At 39.3% G+C, this 20,223-nt stretch overlaps 1 protein-coding gene across 1 annotated transcript; it reads left to right on the top strand.

Annotated features, from left to right (window-relative positions):
* The first annotated feature begins 938 nt into the window (after nucleotides 1-938).
* On the top strand, nucleotides 939-19,948 carry msna (moesin a). Its single transcript, XM_063894750.1, has 13 exons — nucleotides 939-1,221; nucleotides 9,604-9,687; nucleotides 10,216-10,311; nucleotides 10,418-10,692; nucleotides 10,809-10,892; nucleotides 11,654-11,800; nucleotides 11,903-11,999; nucleotides 12,083-12,246; nucleotides 13,059-13,189; nucleotides 13,316-13,476; nucleotides 13,609-13,701; nucleotides 16,603-16,836; nucleotides 17,849-19,948. The coding sequence occupies exons 1-13, from the start codon at nucleotides 1,210-1,212 to the stop codon at nucleotides 18,011-18,013; spliced, it is 1,743 nt and encodes a 580-aa protein (XP_063750820.1). The 5' UTR covers nucleotides 939-1,209; the 3' UTR covers nucleotides 18,014-19,948.
* Nucleotides 19,949-20,223: the final 275 nt, after the last annotated feature.

The raw sequence follows: 20,223 nt of genomic DNA, 5'->3' as shown, positions 1-20,223 counted from the left end.
AGGCTACTTAAAGTATCAAAAGTAAAAGTAGAATGAATTTACCTTGTTTTCCTATCCTGCATAATTCACTTAAGTAATATTGTATTGTTGTTTCTTTACTGATGTATTTATTGGCATTTGATCTTTTGGTGTTTGATATTGAGGTTGTCTAAACCTGCAGGAAACTATCAGGTTACATTACTTTTATATTGTGGTAGTTAGATGAGGTTACTTTTTCATTGTTTTCAATTTCTTCAATTCAACTCAATTTATTTATTTATTCACAAATAAAAAAAAATAGTGCGATCATTAGACATAATGGAAATATCTTAAATAGGACACCTCAATAAGCTACGCTAATTATAAAATAGAGGCCTAGACACCAAACATTAAGTATTTACATTCAATATTCTGTATAACACATTCACAGAGTTCATGTGTTATACAGAAACACCACAAGCTAAAAACATCTAGAACTAACCAAATGCTCTAAAAACTAGACTGATCTTATCATAACTGCTTTATGGTCCCTAAATATTTTGCTGCAGTATTTTTATTTTTCCTTTATTTAAATATAATATATGTATATTAAACACTATATACACACAAAACGTTGGCATCAGGGGTAAACAGTTATAGAGAATACACACATATAAAGAAATAAACATAAAGAAAATAGTGATTAAAACAAAAGATTAAATTGAAATATTTATAAATCACATGTTTAGTTTTGATTGCTTTATTATTTTATATTGCTTATATTTGTATAAAATCCATCACATTTAATGTTAATAAAAATGTCCTCTAACTAAAGTTGTATCGTCTTTTTAGAAACGATCAGTACAAGAGTTTTTGTCTGCAGTAGAGGCAACACTGCAGCCATGATGATGCGGCTGCTGAGGCGGAGTCTGCCGGCCTGAAGCCTCTCTTTCTGTCTGGCTGGCTGCTGTCCTGTCATCGGCCTGGGTGTGGTCTTGCAGTCTGGGGTACCGTTAGCAGGAAATCAAGCTCCAGTCCATTTCACTTAAAGGCTAAACAAAGAAAAAAATACTCTTACGCGAGTAAGGTTGAAAATAGTCCCTCGTTGTCAAGCTAGAAGGAACAATTGGGTCCTCGCGACCGGAAGACGTTAGATTGGCGCCGTTGTTCTGATGGGAAAAAGTTTTCCGCTGCTCGACTGATTTATTAACTTTTTTATTAAACCTCAACCGGACGCAGAAGAAAGGAAAGATGCCGAAAACGGTAAGACTGAAAAATGTTATAAGACTATCATATGAAAACTACCGTATTTTTTCTGTTTATTTCTCCGTTATCGCAAACAAATGATAGTTGTGACTGCTTGTTTGACACTGGTAGGCTACTTCATATAGTGTATTAGCATTAAATTAACCCTAGTTGTATTTATGTTTCATATTAGAGCCTTTTAGCACCCTTTTACATCCCTTCAGACTCCCCCGATAAATACCGGGGTACTTTCCGTTATGTGTGTGCCCGTGCGCGCTCCCGCCTGTTTGTTCATTAAAATGTAGCGCCTTTAATCACATAATTCATTCAGTCCTGTGGGCTCAGTGCGACAGTATAGTAATGTTACTATAAGCCTCTTTACACAAATAAAGAGCTCGAATTCTCATTTAGAGAACCGGCTTTGAGCGGAAGCCGCTGTGTGGCCTTCAGTAGCAAACTAGCTAGGCCTCCTTTTCAGTACAAGGAGGGATTTGAACTGTCATTCACGCCAGCTGTGCTGCCCAAACGTGAAGCAAATGGAGGCAAACTTAAAATAGGAAGGGGGCAAAAGGGGAGCCTTAACGTACTAGTATGCCTTTGTCACTTTTAGGAGTAACGTTTCTCTGCTCTGTGATACTAAATTAAGAAGCCCCCATAGATTTATAGATTTGTTCTGGTGTGTCTTTGAACAAAGAGAAGGATGGCCGATTGGCCGCACACAGTGATGTCTCTTTGTTTAATTCAAACAGCACCATAACAGGAAAAGCCCAATGTTTCCGTTTTAGGCCTTCACCAGTGGCAAACAGAAGTGAAAGTCTTTTCTAACTCATTGCATGGCTCGCCCCTTATGAAAGCAACAGTTAGGCTTTGACTCAGCATAATGCTTTTTGAATTAAGATAAATAAAATAGAGGGAAATCTGTGTGCAGTCTTTCTCATCCACAGTCTGTTCAGAGATGTGATTACCCCATGCACACTCTGATCATAAAAAGAACATTAAGAGTCACTCATGGGCCATTAGATGAAGTACAAATCCATTTACATGACAGTGTAAACGCTGCAATTCATTAAGTCACTTTATTAGTTTTCATTTTCAATGGAGGAGCTTCAGATTATCACACCCTGGGTACATGCCTTAAACTCACAATTCATCCCCATTATAAAAACTCATTATCAATTTGAGCGGTGTGACACTAGGTTATTGTTTGTTAGAGCCTAATTGTTAAAACTTGCATGCATGTATCACTGTTGACATCATTCACCTTAACTTGAGAGCCCTTGCACTTCCAAATTAAAAGTTTCTTTCTTCTAGAACTTCCTCAATATTTTTTCCAGCTGTCAATCTGAAAAAAATGTCATAGCATCCTGGCATTTAAAGTGTATCCTTACAGAGCAATCCCTATAATCATATCATCATTTTAAAATAAACTTAACAGGGTCCTTTATGTCAGTCAACTATACTTGTTGGGGCAACAGATTATGTATTAGTCATTAGCAATAAATCATTTCATTTATATGTAAATTATTGCTTTTTATCTCAATGAACAATATAAAAACAATTATTTTCAAAATATATTTTAGCACTGAAACATCATTTATCGGAATTGTATTCAGTCTCCTGCTAGGGCGGGATTGAGACATTTTGCGCTGCACCTACATTTTATGAAATTAAATTGTTCCTTTTTTCTGTGTTAACTATGCTCGTAAAAAGTCCTTCACTCAGTGTCAGTTTTTGGTCCAAATCTCTTCTGAGGGATGCTTGTATCCTCAACAACACCAGAGTAGTGGGCTGTGTAGCAGCTACTGAGGTAACAGCTGGGACCTGAATGACCTCTACAGAATCTGTCAGGATCTGTTCACAAGCACAGGGTCGGTGCAGCTGTGTAGCACAGACCTTTGCCTGTACATAATAAAGAGTTTGAAAAGAGGAAACCAGTAGTGGACACAATAAATATGAATAATAAAAAAGAGGAAGCATTGAAGTTTTCTAAAACAATAAATAGTGATCTAAATGGATTGTGGAATATATTTTAGACCAATATAAAAATATAGAATAGGGTGTGGTTGTTTTGTCACTTTTGTGCAGATGCAGCAAAGCCTAAATTCATCAGACTATATGCTGCTAAGTAATCCACCCAGACGTGTTTTTTTCAATCGTCATGTGAGGATGCAGTTAACAAGACGTATGAAAGAAGGAAGCTTCAGACACTGATTCAGCAAATGATCACTCTGCACCCAGGGAAAATTGTTTCCCAGATTTCTAGTCACACTCACAGCAATCCAGCTCAACGAGTAAAATGTATGGCTTAGGAAATTGTTGATGTTTCCATCAACAGTTTTGGGGATTTATTCAGTGTTAACTGCACAAGTCTTGACATTTCACAAAAGCAATTATTATTGTGAAACCCTGACTTTGCTGGACTCCTCTCGGCAGTGCTTAGGCTTCCAAAGGAAGTTGTGTTGTGACTCAAGGTTTCTGCTCTTACATCAGTTCCTCTGCTAATTTCCTTGCCTGCAGCCTTATAAGGACTTTCACATCACGGTCTAGCTGTTCTCCTCCCTGCTTTCCCCTAGCAGGTCCTCCGATGCCATGCTCCACTTAAGATTGCCTTAAAGCAGTGCAACAAGTCAAGATTTGAACTCTGTGATTTTCATTGGTATTTTTCATTTAGTGGGTATTAGTTTTGCTTTTAGATTTTTTTAGCTGTGAAGTGTTTCTGCATCTCACCATTTTCTAACAAAGCATTCTCAATATACTTAAAATAACCTCTTAAATCCGCCATTTTTGCCTTAATTACTTCCAAAGCCTTTAAACGTTTTCTGTTAAGTGTGATTGTTAGAAGTTAACAGAATGTTGTTATAAAGCTGTTTTTGCCAGTTCACTCACAGTAATGCTCAGGAGGCCTTGACAACAGTAACAGTTTGTCTTTTACTTTCCTACATGCTGTTTGAACAATAGCAGCATTTTAGTTTAAGTAGCCTACAGCAAGGAACCAGCCTTTTTTTGAACCAGTTGTTCATGGTTCCCAACTGTTTAATTAGGTTAATCATATTAACTGTGAACACATTTTTATCAACAGAAACTAGCACACAAAACTCGAGCCTATAACTTACCGTTTTAGTCCATTATGTTGAAATCACGACAGAAGCAGTTTTCTTGTTTGGAGGACCAAACTATTAACAAGTGTGGCTATGGAGAAATGGTCAATGGAAAGACCCAGCGGTATGCAAGCAGGGGATTAAAAGAGTGTGTAACGCACATAGCAGAGCAGATTAACAGTGTGTTGAGGTAGAGCTGCTGGACAAACTACAATCAAAAGTTCTGGGGTCTTGACACAAATAGTTCAATGTTTACTGTTAGAAGGTGGTGAGAAAATCAGACTTCTGAAAGTAAGTTCCTTGTTGTTACTCATTTTGATCTCATATGTAATTATCCTCTGGTTTTTGTTTTTTTATTTCTATAGTTGTTTTCAGAATGAAAATACTTTTAAACTATGTTTTCTGTTTAGATTTTTTTATTTTATTTTTTTAAATAACTTTAAAGAAATCTCCATTGATGCCGTCTGTCGAATAGCCTAACTGTTTTGTTGTTTTAAAACACAGATGTGTAAAAGGGAGTTTCTATACAAAAACCTTAAAGAGAACCACTTTTAATTCAAATCAGCTGTTTACCAGACAGTCATTCAGCATATAAAGCCTAAAATCTACTTATTGACTAAATAACTAAATAAATATTAAGACCAAAATGGCTGATTAGAGTGGGCAGTCCTACGTCCTACTTTAATTGACAATGGCCCCTATGTTATGATAATGAAAGTGTGTAGTACAACCTTCAAGACAACAAAGTGTAAACTCTGAACATACCATAACAAAATAAAATCATAAGCAAATCATTACTGCATGCATTAGCCAACATAGTATTGCATCCCTTCATACGAACTGAATAGCCTGTGGTTTGTATCACTATTCGTCTCGGGTAAACATTGTGTCTTAAGTCATCAATACTCGAATAGAGTTGCAGGCTATTGTACTGTTGATATGTCTGCATCGACAGAACTGTTGCCAGGGGATATCGTTTTGATGGGACTGCAGGATTTGTATTAGAATAAATGTTATCAGGTACATAGAAATGTAAATTAGACAATATGGTCTGCTTTTATTTGAACCCAAAGGCAGAGTTGGCAGACTTAACCAGTCGGGATAAAACGGTCCTTACTTGGTCATTAGGAGGCTTACAGTTGGCAACATGATGGTAGGCACGATTGACAAACTAATGCAGGGCAGCAGGTCAGAAGGAAGGCAATATGTAATCAGAGCAGAGCAAGGGCTCGAAAGCCCGGCAACACAAGATAAGATGAACGTTTATTAACAACATAGACAACATAGTCAATATGACCAGGATTAGAACTTAAGTGTGCTGGCAAACAGATTGGAACCCCAGATCATGGCAGCATTTATGGGCTTGATCCAGATTTTGGAAAAAGATGTGTCACAAGATAAAGTCAACTGAATTTTTGTTAGTGCCGTCATAGACATTTTAGACACACCAAAGTGTCAGCATCAATTATGAGCAATTATTTTAATGCTTTGTCCTTTTTTTCTCAACATGTTCAATAGTTTAAATGGGCTGATGGCAACACAGTGACAGACTATAGGGTCTGCATAAAAAAAAATGGTGGGAAAAAACCTGGGAAATTGGCGCAAACCCGGCTAATTCAAGCCTTGGGGAATTTTTTTTACAAAATGACAGGCCCAGCCGGGTTCAGCCAGGGAACAAATACTCTACCAAAGAGAAAAACACGATGAAGCAAGAGTTAATCCATAAGATATAGAAGATTGGAAAGGATGAAGCAGCAGCGTCTACCACAACGGTTTTTAGAAAGCTAGTTTATAATTCTTGACATTTAATCGTTTTTTTTAAAGCGGTCGTGGGAAACGGTTATAAAATACCCTTTGCCCTTTGTGTTTACTGTTCCCCTGCTTAGGGAGAAAACTCCTCTTCCTGTCACCCAACCTGTTTCTTCAATGTAATTCTTCAAGGCTCTCCACCACAGGGTGATCTGGATAGTAGACAGGATGAGAACAGATTACAGGAAAAGGAGTACTAGGATCTTAATTGTTTTTTGAGAATATATTATTTTTGGCTCACTGAAAAAACTGGAATCTCTGTATATTGAATTCAGAGGATATAATCATGCTTACAGTCTTGCTCACAAGTCTTTCCACGTGATTTCCCTTTAATTATTAGCTGCAAGCAATGGAATATGATGGCTGTTATGCAGGGCCTCTCACAGATTTGTTCATCAGTGCATATTTTCACAGCTTCGCATCACTGCATAGCCTAGCTGTTAACTGTACGTGACACGGTTAGAGTGGAAATATCTGTACCTATACCCTGTAAACAAATTATTACACAGCTGTACCCCCTCCTTAAACCGAAACCTTCATTTAGTTTGTCTCCTAAGTGGATCATATTTTTGTCACCTCTGATATCCACACATCATTTTTCAGATATGCTGTGGATCAGGTGGTGGTAGATGTCAGTAGCATGGTTGCTGTGGTAACCAGGGTGGAGCCATTGTTAAGAGACGTTAAGCGTGATTGCTGACCTTGTGCAAATGTTGTGCATAGCATTACTCAGAAATATGACGCAACCCTTGTGCATGGTAACTTGTTATAAACGTGCCACACTGTGCTACTAAGCTCACTTACGAATCCTGGTATCATCCATATACATAAGGATGCTGTCGAGCCAACATTTCTCTTCCCCCTGGCTACGGAAACCACTTTGCAATATCTTCCTTGTCGTCATGGCTTTGATTGTGAGCGGCACACAGAGATAGCACCAGTGTGGGAATGTGAGGGGCGTGACTGAATTCCGGGACATCAAGGATTCCCAGAGACCATTTGTACGATTAATCTCCACCCTGAAACACTGTTCTTAATAAAAAGGGGAAGTTCTGAGTAGAGAATGTGAGAATTAGAATGTTCGTACTTCACACCAGGCATGCTTTTGGTTGTACTGCTTTAAACCAAACCCTCTCGGTCAGCTCCAGTAGTTTTGCTTCCTCTAACTAATAAGGTAACTAGGGGTGTGTCCCAGACTTCCCATGTGGGTTACTTCTCCATTTTTTGCATATGTTTATTGATAGCTATATTATATCAAACATATTTTTATTGAATTGTATCTCTGCTGATTGGAATAATGCAGCTTTTTGATAATGTCAGTCTTTCTCTTTTACCCTTTATTCATTGATTAAGTTTTCAGCATTACAGCTTGGACGAATACTGATGAGTTGTTGTTATACTGATATTAGGTCTAACTTAATTTGCCTATCTACAGATATATGGATCATTTGGATTTATTGCTGTGTTGATCTGCGTCCATATCCATGCTAGTGAATAAATGAATGCAGATATGTGCAATGTCAGCCTGTTGTTTGTCATAACCGCTACATTAATGTTTAAAACAGTGTTTGGTTATGGACAAATGCCCAGTTGTGAACACATTATTCATTATTAGAACGCTATGAATGCAGTGAATGCCCTTTCTTCCACTGTCAATTTAATTGTCTTTTCCTTGGTCCATCCTACACCCAATCACCAAGTTTAATTCAATCTGGCCAGAATCTTTTTCTGTACACCTACTGACAGACAAGCCAAGTTGAAAACCTTTCTAACCTCCTTTTAGGGTGTTATAAAAAACAAATGTCTCACGCAGTTAGTGATATTCTTTGACAACTCTTGATCTTTCCTAAGAAGTATATGATCAAATACGACAGAATTGTATCAACATTTGAGATGTGCGTGGAAATGTACTTAGTGATACCTTGCTAAAAGCTGTTAATGGTCCTGCTTTGATTAAAAAAAGTTAAGAATAGGTCATGGAAACTTGACACGTGGGCCTGGGAGGGTTTTTTTTTCGAGCATGTGCTAATAATAGTGTGCTAAGTGTTTTTGAATTCAGGCCATGAGAGACACACCCTAACCAGGCAGAAAATGTAAGACTGCAGTTCCTTTTTATGCAGAATTAGTCACACTGACTCAGGAAATGAAACAGCAAGGTGGCCACTAACTGAACTCTTATCTACACTCATGAAAAAAGGTTCATAGAAGTTTAAAGAGTGGTATGACTTGAGGTAGAGTTCAGTGTGTAGGCCCAGGTTGTTGGTCTCGCTACAACTCTTTCTACTGGTGATGACAGGAAGTGACAAGAGCGGCAAGTATCCTGAGCAGTAAATGGGGTCCTGCTGACATGTATGGGAAAGAACGCAACTCTAATCAGCCCCACAACTGGGAAATAATGCATACCATTGTTGTTCAGCGCCGGCGTGGGCCTCAGCCTGCACAGTTATTTCCCATCAGACATGTTTGCTGTTTCCCATCTAGAGGACAGAGAAAATGAAAAATGCCTACACGGTCAGTTTACTCATTACAGACTGAGTTTATTCTCCGGGCAAGGGACTATAAGGTTAAATATATTCACATACTACTCAACATATCATTTTTTAAAAACACAAACTGTCCATTAAATCAGTAAGGCCTCTCTGTAATGATACATAGCACATTCTATTCTTTTCGATTCCTGCTAAGGCGAATAGCTTAGCAGAAAGCTGACAGGTTGCTTGATACATGACAGGATGTAGGCGACTCTCATGAGAGCTCAGTGTTCAGCAGCAGTGCCTCGCAGCCACCAGAGGATGTGGTTACTTCCTGCAGATAAGTTCTATACTGAGACAGAGCCTGATTGGCACCTTTATCCCACACGCTGCGGGACCCCTAGACAAGTTTTTTCATAATCGATACACACACCAAATGATATATTCTTTTGATGTGACGATGGTGTGGTTGGCTGAATGTTCACAGTACTGTGTGAGTGTGTGCACTGATGGTTGTGGGTGGTTGCACCTTTGCTGCTTGTGCATAGCCGGGTTTATTTGAAACCCTCCCAACAGCTCATTTAAAAAGTCATGATGCTACCTATAAAAATGTTGAGTGGCATTCTGTAGATTGCATTTTGGTATACTGCCACTAGGGGGCCACAGTGGGACATTTTCAAATTCTATGTATTGTAACTTCCTACTAAAGAAAGATGTTTTAAAAAAACAATTGTAAAAGAATGAGAGATGGACATTTCAGTGTTCAGTGTTATCTATACTTTGAGACAACTTTCTCATGCTAAATATGTACATATGGAGAATAATTTGAAATAGGCTAAATGCTTAAACATCATTTATAGTTTGGTCAGTAGTTCGGAAATCTCTGAGTCATTTTTTATGGACACAAAAGTCAGAAAAATCTCTGTTTAAGATTTAAAATAACACAATGATTTATGTGCGATACGTTCATAGAGCTATAGTTTATAAATGTGCTAATCTTTTCTACGTGCTTTCTTCCTCAGATCAGTGTAAGAGTTACCACAATGGATGCTGAACTGGAGTTCGCCATTCAGCCAAACACAACAGGGAAACAACTCTTTGACCAGGTATGAAAAAGTGCTGACTTGCCACCAGTGTAATGTGCTTTCTAATTCGTGAAACATTCATTTGACTGAAATGTAATTTGGAAGCACAAGTTATACCTATTATCCAAATAGTTTTAGAACTTAGTATTAAGTACATAACAATTGTTACTGTCAATGCAGTCCATTTTATACTGCCATAGAAACCACACATTGGATATACTAATGCATCGAGTACAGCAAAATGCATTCATTTAAAAAAAAACTAAAAAAAACTGGAACAGACAAAAAAAGATATATACAAATGTATAATATGTGTGGGGATGCAGTCACATTTTATATTTCTGTTATCTGAAGGGTTAGGAGGTTCTTAGTTCGCATAAAGCACAATTATATCATGTCTCTAAATATTTTTTTTGTGTTGGATGTTTGTTCTTGTGAGTAACACAAACTGCACCTGTTGTCTGTGGTTCATAGACCTGTTATAGAACAGAGTGTCCTAGTTTCTGGTGAGGAGGCCCACTATTTATACTTTTGCTGTTATATTTTCAGGTTGTCAAGACCATCGGTCTGCGAGAGGTTTGGTACTTTGGACTCCAATACCAGGATACAAAGGGTTTCTCTACATGGCTCAAGCTCAATAAGAAGGTAGCTCATACACAGCTCTGCCATTCTTGGTCAAACTTGAACTACGCTGCTCAACTCGATTCTGTTAACAGAAGCTAAACCTCACTTGTGTCCCATTTAATTTAAGGTGACAGCCCAGGATGTGAGGAAGGAAAGCCCGCTGCTTTTCAAGTTCCGTGCCAAGTTCTTCCCCGAGGATGTGACAGAGGAGTTAATCCAGGACGCCACACAGCGGCTGTTCTTCCTGCAGGTGAAGGAGGGAATCCTGAATGATGACATCTACTGCCCTCCAGAGACAGCAGTGCTCCTGGCCTCCTACGCCGTGCAAGCCAAATATGCTGACTACAACAAGGAAGTGCACACACCAGGCTATCTGTCCAGTGAACAGCTGCTCCCTCAGAGGTAACACAGGTGTATTTCACCGTATCCACAGGAGAAATGTCACCTTTCGCCCTGTGTCTTGTTACAAGATGTGTTTCCCTGCATGACGTCTGACACTTGGATGTCTTGGTTCTCAGAGTTCTGGACCAGCACAAGCTCAACAAGGACCAATGGGAGGAGAGGATTCAAGTGTGGCACGAAGAACACAAGAGCATGATGAGGTAACCGCTTACACACAAGTGAACGCTGCATGATGAATAAGACATCAGTAATTACATGTAAAATGCCAAGTGCGTGATCTAGAGCATTCTGATACCTTTTTTCTTTAAACTGAACAAATTCAGGCCAGTTGGCAGGGTATTTTAGGAAAACTTAACAAGTGTTGAGGTGGCAAAGACCCAAATATACAACAACATGTTGCTAGCTAGCTAACAAATGATCTTAGCTAGGTCTCGGTTCTATACCGCTCAAAGCTGCAGATTGATTTATCGATAATTGTAATTAAGTTATCACAAGTCATATTGTTTACGGGAAGAATGATCGTAATTTGATACCGCATAGTCGGGGGTAGTAGGGAAGGTAAAAGGGTCTGTCTTGACATAGTGTTCAAACTGTTAACAATAGTAGGCATCATGCAAAGGCAGGGATCTTGTGATTTGTGCACTTTTTGAAACCATTGCAGCAACACAAACACTTGCCATGTAAAGCTGAACAGCAGGGGGTTGGGTCAGGGTTATCTTTCTTCATCCATCGTAGCTGATATCAAAGCCCTCTCAAAGCCATTGTTCTTTGGAAATCTTACTCGTCTTGCTCTTCTCAAGACTTATTTTCAGCCTTGTTGCTGAACACTTAACACATCCCCCTGATTATAGACCTGTGCTACCAACTCTTCTTCTTCCACACTTCCAACATTTCAGAGTTTTGTGTTCTCCTTATTTACTGTCTGACACTCTATTTAAATACACGTCTTATTCGTCCACAGAGAGGAGTCCATGATGGAGTATCTGAAGATCGCTCAAGATCTGGAGATGTACGGAGTCAACTACTTCAACATCAAGAATAAGAAAGGAACAGAGCTGTGGTTGGGAGTGGACGCTTTGGGGCTTAACATTTATGAACAGAATGACAAGTAAGTGATTCAACATGAATGAAGGTGTTTAGCATTATCAGAGTTTATTAAAAACACAATGCATCTAACCGAGGGATTTTATATTTGCCTTGTCTTCAACAGAATGACGCCCAAAATTGGATTCCCTTGGAGTGAAATCAGGAACATTTCCTTCAACGACAAGAAGTTTGTCATCAAACCAATTGACAAGAAAGCACCTGTATGTAAACCCTTCATATGAGTAATACCAAGGTATAAATCCCCTGTACTCCTACTGATCAACATCTGTAACGTGGGTTTTAGGACTTTGTATTCTACGCCCCGAGGCTGCGCATCAACAAGCGCATCCTGGCTCTTTGCATGGGCAACCATGAGCTGTACATGCGCCGCCGCAAACCCGACACCATCGAAGTGCAGCAGATGAAGGCTCAGGCCCGGGAGGAAAAGAATCACAAGAAGATGGAGAGGTAAGGGTGACAAACTGTTGGCGGCGACACTACAATATGCTACCTGAGACGTTTGAGGGATCAGGAAATACCCTTCTGCTAAACATGTGTGGAATGTAATAAGCACAATCTGTTAAATAGCAATATGGCCTGGTTTTAGAGATTAATGTTTTGTTTTACTAAAAGCATTAACGAAACGACATTTCAGTGTCCAGTGTTGACAGTATTTAAAACAAGTGTCTTATGCTAGATACGTAAGTACATTCTGGTTAAAAGAGGTCAACATCAATCAAAGTCTTTGAGACAGCAAATATTGAAAAGTCTCAGTTTAATTGGCATAATAATTTATCTGAGATACAATTACTTTAACCGAAATGGTGTCTATCAAATCAGGAAATACCCTTCTACTGATCATGTATCAAATGTATAACCACAGTTTGTGATAGACCTAGTATATGGCCTGGTTTTAAAATGTCTATAAGAGGGTCAGGTGTTTTCTGGTTATGGTTTATATACAGCCTCGGAAAAAATTAAGAGACCAATTCAGCATTATCATTTTCTCTTGTTTTATTATTCATAGGTATGTCTTTGAGTTAAATTATTATTATATTTTTAAATTGTATTCTATAAACTAATGACAAATTTTCTCTGTGTTGAAATTCAACAGACACTGGAATGTCTACATGTAGAGATACAGATTTAAGAAACATTTGGAGTGGTCTCTTCATTTTTTCCGGAGCTGTATATAAATACCCTGTGTATAATATGGTGATCCTCTGCACAAATGACCATCATTTCTGTATAATTCAATACATTTTGTTTACTACAATTAGAGCTCTTCTGGAGAACGAAAAGAGGAAACGAGAAGTTGCCGAAAAAGAAAAGGAAAAGATCGAAAAGGAAAAGGAGGACCTGATGGATAGATTAAGGCAGATCGAGGAGCAGACGAAAAAAGCCAAACAAGGTGGGTGACTGTCATTATTAAAGAAATGACTGTGGGAGCACCGTAATAGAGGGTAACATGTTTAATCCTCCCATAATGCTGACCTTTAGTGCTTCTCTGTGTGTGTGTGTGTGTGTCTGTGCACAGAGTTGGAGGAGCAGACAGAAAGGGCTCATGAGTTGGAGCTGGAGAGGAAGCGCGCTCAGGAGGAGGCTGAACGTCTGGAGAACGATCTGCAGAGCGCCGAGGACGCCAAGTCCGCCCTGCTGCAGCAGTCAGAGAACCAGATGAAGAACCAAGAACACCTGGTCAGTGATCGCAATTTTCTTTTTAACCACAGGCATTGCAACTGGAAATTGTAAGGCTTTTTTGCCGACATCAATTAAGTGTGTTTCAGTGCTTCAAATATTTCAAATATCTAAAATAAAATATGCTTTTAGGCGACAGAGTTGGCCGACCTGACTTCGAAGATCTCCCTCCTGGAGGATGCCAAGAAGAAGAAGGAGGATGAGGCAGTGGAGTGGCAACAGAAGGTATGATCAGTGCAACTTCTTCCTGTGGTTACCCAATAATCTTCCTCCTTTTAGTGACTGCAACATTAGAGTACAAAGTAGAGTACCTCTATCTCCCGCTCAACATGAGACATGACATGAAAAGAAAGTGTTTGACTTTAACCTTTGACACACATGACTTGCACCCATAGGTACACAGATTAATTTCTCCTTCTTCCAATTGGTAAAAACTAAAAGCACGCATTATAGCCATCATGTGGTGAAAAGTGAGAAAGACAGGTAAAATATCTTTCCCTTTCTCCTCTCCACAACTACTTATATTACGTTCTGTGGCCCATGTGTTAAGGAGGCCCTTAGGTTATGGTGCATGTCCATTTTATTTAAATTTAGTATCTGCAAAGACTCCCCCCTCTGCCTGAAACGCCTCCATTGCAGTCCTTTGTTTTACTTCCATCACATAGTAACATCACTATAACACTTGGGTTTCTATTGGCTAGCGCTCCAACACATTGTACGTGATAGGCTAAGGGGCGGGACATCTCTAAGCGGTTGACCAGAGCCTGGTCTCAGGTAGAGGGTTAAAAGAGGTGCTGCAGCACAGGCAGTATGTGAAAAATAAAGTCCTTTTTGAACATTAAAGATAAGAAAAGTACTTTATTAATCCCAAACTGGGAACATTTTTAAAGCATGGAGACATGTCACAGTAGAGGCACTAAATACAAATATGAACCTGAAATTGAGCATGATATGTCCCCTTTAAAGCAGGGGAGCGGTCAGTGGCGCCTGTGTTTGGTGATCAGCTATATTGGCAAACTCAGCTCAGTGTTGCTGACGGTGTCACCCCCCCCCACCCCCCTTCCCTGGTGACACAGTGAGGGGCAGACATTCCTTAGACCTTGTTGTTGTGTGTTTCTGGGGGAGGGGTTGAAGCTCAGAGCTTGCCTCTTGTCTTTTTTGGTAAAAACCGATGTGTGCCAGCCCAGTCCTGACATTCTTTTTGGCAGTGTGACTCATGCTGTTTATGGCGCTGATGGCTCTCTTCAAATGAAGGAAATCCTGTCATAACTCTAATGCACCATTATGATATCCCGGCTTATAGAAGAATGCTATGTTAAGTGGTGGTTTCCATGATGTGTATTTTTGGCAAACACTTTAGTTCCACTTCAAATTACAGTGTTACTCAGAATAGCCTCTGATGCCTAGCTGCTTTAAAGCGCAATGCCACCAAGTCAAAAACATATCAAATCTGATTTCCAGAGCCTGGGTAAATCGAATGAATACTTGCAAGCCTCTATCAAAGCAAGAAAATAGAGAATTTATAAACTATTGCTTGTGATGTCACCAAGTATCGAGTCTGGTTCGCTCCATAAGCAACTCATGGGAAAATAATTGTTGGACCCACAGAGTTTTTTTTCTTTTTAACACTCAAAAGAGTTTGATCTGTTGAACTGATTTGAGTTTGATATACCTGTATACTCACAACCAGGGTGGGAATTTCACGGCGGCCATGACGGCCATGGCCTTCATTGCCCCTCGGTCTGGCTGTGATGCCCCGAAAATAATTGTACGTCCTATGGCCACCATGGCCGTTGTGCCCTGATTCTGTTAAAATCTCGAAGTTGCTTTAAAAGTGTCAGAGCGGTGGTCTGGGCTCTGAACTGCATTAGTCCTTGTAGCTTGGATTGGTTACGCGCACCTCACGTGTCATCGTCGCATCATTCAATCATCACTGCAGCGTCTCGCTATGAGAATACAAGGAGGCCTCGTGTCTCTTTTGGTCCGTGAGTTTATTCACTTCTGAGACAGGTTACTGTCGCCCGGAACCACGCCAAAACAACACAGAAGAACGTTAATTATCACTCGCACACACATATACCGTTAGCTCTCCCATAGCATTCCCCCGTCTCTCTCTCTCTCTAGGAACCTCCCTTCTCCTCACCCAGTGGCGTTTTTATATGTACAAAACTGGTGGGGCACGAACAACTTAGATATATAAAGGCTTTTTGTACCTTAATACATGGAGTAAAGAGCGCTATCACAAAGCAAAACTTAACAATAACAACAACCGTGACGCCTCAGCATGAACACATCAGACTGTAGGAAAACACAGACACTCGTCACCATGGTTACAATAGCAATCGATCCATCGATACATAAACTATAACTAACTATACTTCCGCTCACCAAAGCTCCAGTAGATGGTCAACTTCTTTCATGTTCTGTTTGTATTATTTACCGCTGGTGATGTAGTCTAAGCCCTCTCGTCTCCTCATAACTACACTTTTCGCACACACACCTACAGCCAATCAGCTCTGACTTATGAGATGACGTTTCAGTGGGGCTGCGAGCGCTTTGCTCCACTTGTGATTTATTTTTTGCCGCACACATTGAATGAAAAACTGCTCTATTCAATGCGCAGTGTAGTAAAAAACTCATTTGTTTTCCATGTTGTTCATGTGTTTTTATTATCAGAAAGTGAAGTTGTTTATTTGTAAACTCAAAATCCTAACTTTTCCCTAAATGGCCTTTGTGCCCTGGCATGTGGCCTTTGTGCCCTGGCATGTGGCCTTTGTGCCCTGGCATGTGGCCTTTGTGCCCTAAAAAATTTGTGACACAAAAGGCCAAATGGCTTTGCCCCTCAAATGACGAAATTCCAAGCCTGCTCACAACATTCCCCTGGTTGATCTTAGTGTTATCCAAAAACTAATTTCCTCTATTCATTGTCTATGGAGCAGTTGCAAACTTTATATTGGATGACATAAAACATTTAAGGTTTAAGCAATCTAGTCTGTGGATTTGAAAAAGAGTTGTTCACGTTAACTTGAATATTTTGGACTCTCGACACATTCTATCCATTCACTCTCTGTCAAAATGTTAGTAAGCCTTAGAAAGTCACCTCATTGACTGTCTCTCTTCCCTCAGGCCGTCATGGTGCAGGAGGACCTGGAGAAGACCAAAGAAGAGCTGAAAAGCAAAGTGATGGTGGCTCACATTCAGGAGCCCCTGAACGCAGAGAACGAGCACGACGATGAGAACGACGAGAGTAGCGCCGAGGCCAGCGCCGAGTTCGGGGCTGAAGTCGCGTACCAGGACCGCAGTGAGGAGGAGCGCATGACCGAGGCTGAGAAGAACGAGCGTTTGCAGAAACATCTACTCGTAAGTCTTCCCTCATATCTCAAACATAATTATACCACAGTCACAGAAACACAGTTTGTAATAACTCAAAGGCAAGTGGGCCATACATCTCATTCACCCATAGATATAGACATGTGTTTATCATTTTAATACAAATCTTTGATTATAACCTTAAATTTGAGGCTATTTGTATACTTTTATTTTAAGCAAACGTGTTTTGAATGATTTTCATCTTGTTTTTTAAACTACTGCACTTACAAGATGGGACACTTGCACGTCCCATAGAGTAGACGGAGAAGGTGAATCCGTCATATCTTATTGATTTGCCTTTGAAGGAATTCTTCGCCCTCACCGTGTTAGTTTAGCATCTAGTTTTAACTTTTGAAGAAATCCGTTTTTCCTGCCTGCATCCACAGTGAACAAATGATTGATAAACTGACAAAGTGCAGGATTCATTTTAGTAATGCGGGACCACATTTAAAAACAGCAAACTTTGATCAAAACGTCATTTACAAACTCTCAAACAACTCTTAGACACCAAGTCTCTCTAATCCTGTCGTATGCTTTCCAAACATGCATTTTCACCTCTACACTGTAAATTACACTCAGAAGCCCGGCCCCTATTTACTGTAATTGATCAAGCAGGCTATCAGTTTTTGTTTTGTCAGTGTCTGTGGAGGCATGAGGGGAGGTACTCCTTTAATAAATCCATCATTAAAGAGAAAGGATAGATAAAGAAAAGAAGAAGATGTAGGATTTGTAATTTAAAGATGACATGGTGACAAGAAAAAAAAGGTGTCATTCCAAAAAGAAAAAGTTGATCATGTTTTTTACATTCAGAGAAAATAATCTAAAGAGAGGATGATAAGGGCCACATGTGATATTTAAAAAAAATCTACCCAAATGTGATTTTGCTGAGAATTCTGCAATTAAAGTCAGATCTCCAAACTATTCTCACACGGCCCTTATACTCTTCCGTAATTTTGACACACTCCTGTGAGCTGTTTCTAATCCTGCGGTGACTGTGTTACAGGCTCTTAGCTCAGAGTTGGCCAACGCTCGGGATGAGAGCAAGAAGACGGTGAACGACATGATCCACGCGGAGAACATGAAGGCGGGGCGAGACAAGTACAAGACCCTCAGACAGATCCGGTCAGGAAACACCAAACAGCGCATCGACGAGTTCGAGTGCATGTGATTCTCTCGCTCGGCGCCGCTAAAGCCCACACAGCTGGACTGCAGTCCTGCCTCACATGAGCTGTTCCCCCTCTGCCCAAATAAATCAGATCCACAACATGACATGGTTGCACAAGCACAGCACAGTGTACAAACATGGATCAGGAAAATACTCCATTTGTTATCATTCCTAACTTTGAATCTAGGCAAGTCACTGGTTGAAAAGGGACATACTGTATTTTAGTAGTACATTCCTCACAAGGGGTTTATGTAGCATATGACTTATGGGCTCACGCCTCATTTCATGACACATTGAGTTAGCATTTTTAATTTCTTTATAAATTTCTGTCGCCTTTTTGTATCATGATTTCAAAATAAAAGGCCCAGAGACCAGTCCTACTTTCTGATTGGTCTCTGAGCCTGTCGATATTTTCCTGCTGCACACATGCAATGGTTCTTCACAGCAAGCTGGATTTCGTTATGATCTGCTGCTCAAAGGTTAAAACCCAAATGCACTGTAATGTGTTTGTGTGGAGCATTTTCAGAGCAGTATTATTTTTTTGCCAATTTATCTTTTGAGTGTATTCTGGATCTGCCAACTGTTACAAATCATTTAGTATTTACGCCGCAAGGTGATATTAAAAATCGATTCCATTTAAATTATTTGTCTGTTTTTACATTTCTGAGCAGTCAGTTTGCAGCTACAAGCTACATGTTGCTGTTATCCAGTGCCAATATCTATTTTTTATTCAGCATTCAATTAAAAGCAAGTTGATCTCACTGTAACTTTAAGAGTTTTACCTTAGTTTTATTGCTATGCTTTTATTTTGTAATACTGCTTATCAGTGAGGGTGTAGTTTGATAATCAAAAATTGCATGGATATAACCCGGCGAACAGCATAAGGAATCACACTGTAGTCGTTACGAGTCAGATTGGCTTTTGTTTTCGTAGAATCTAATGCATAGAATTACATCATTTCATTATACATGCACTGGAAACCCAATGAGTCAAGACAGCTTCCTGGACTTTATTTCCAATGCATGCATCTTTGATATACCGTTTGTATTTGATTTGTGTATTTTGTCATTTGGATTTGGCAGAAGTGCTATTATAATGAGGTGGAAAGCGGACACCACTGAGGATATTTTTGTATTATAAAACCTAGAAGTACTGGTCAAAGGTAGCTGTTTTGGTTGTGAAGGAACAGGATTTTGAAAACAGTATTTTTTTGTAATTGAACAGCTCACTGCTGATGGAACAAGCAACCCCAAACCCTTTGACAGGACCAATGAAAATCCAGAAGCTACAGAAAATGCTCTTCATGGTTTGTTGTTAAAGACAGGTAAAATACCATGAGGGGAAATAGTAAACCTGGCCTCAACATTTTGCATAAAAATGTTTTTTAAAAATCCCGCCATTCCTGCTGATTCGTTTCGGCCTCCAGAAATAGGAAGGGGTTTGCTTGTTCTCAGATTTTTTTAGAAATTAGTCTTTGAAAGATTTATTTACATTATTGTGCGAGTTTAAAGTAAATGTGTTTTAGATTCTTTTTTATTTTATTTTCTCTTATCGTCATTTGTACCGATATGCATTTTGATATACAGTATTCTCGCCCATTGAATGGTATAGTTTGTGTATGTGCCATCACATAATGCAGTCGTTGCTATTTTAAATAGCTCTCCTTCAACAGTTACTTTTATAATGCTACACTGTATGTTATACCTGAAGCACCGTGTATTGACAGCCTTCTTTGAAGAATTAAGTGTACTTTCAACCCGAGTCATGTCTGAAAAAGAAATGTATTAGAAGTTGCTTCTCAATATTTTGTCTTGAATTAAAAAAGGGCTGAGTCATAATTTTGTAAATCTAGAGACAGTGCCTTGCCCAAGATTTTCATCAGATCTTGCTGCTTCAAGTCTTCCTTTTACCAACGAATAAAAGTCAAATTAAACTGTTCATTCTTTACCCGACTAGTTCCTTACTTTTAGTTTGAAGTACTTTATGTCTGTGATAAATGAAGTATAAAACCAGGTCATTTAGTTGTTTCTCATAAGCATGAGCATTTTGCAGGTATTTTGCTTCCATAACATACCTTTGTTCAGAATAGTGGAAATAAAACATCAAAAATATACATTAAGGTGTTTATTTTACTAACTTTATCTATTTGTGTTTGTAGATATCACTTCATTTCAACAAAGTTTGCATTATATAATCCCCGACGAATACTTAAA

The sequence above is a fragment of the Eleginops maclovinus genome, chromosome 11 (genome assembly GCF_036324505.1).
Source record: "Eleginops maclovinus isolate JMC-PN-2008 ecotype Puerto Natales chromosome 11, JC_Emac_rtc_rv5, whole genome shotgun sequence".
Classification (NCBI taxonomy): Eukaryota; Metazoa; Chordata; class Actinopteri; order Perciformes; family Eleginopidae; genus Eleginops; species Eleginops maclovinus.
This window is presented reverse-complemented; position numbering and strand designations above follow the sequence as displayed.

What these genes read in the sequence shown, in the direction of transcription:
- msna (XM_063894750.1), top strand. An exon ending in GGCTCAAGCTCAATAAGAAG is followed by an intron (nt 10,312 to 10,417) that starts GTAGCTCATACA and finishes ATTTAATTTAAG; the next exon opens with GTGACAGCCCAGGATGTGAG. An exon ending in CAATTGACAAGAAAGCACCT is followed by an intron (nt 12,000 to 12,082) that starts GTATGTAAACCC and finishes CGTGGGTTTTAG; the next exon opens with GACTTTGTATTCTACGCCCC.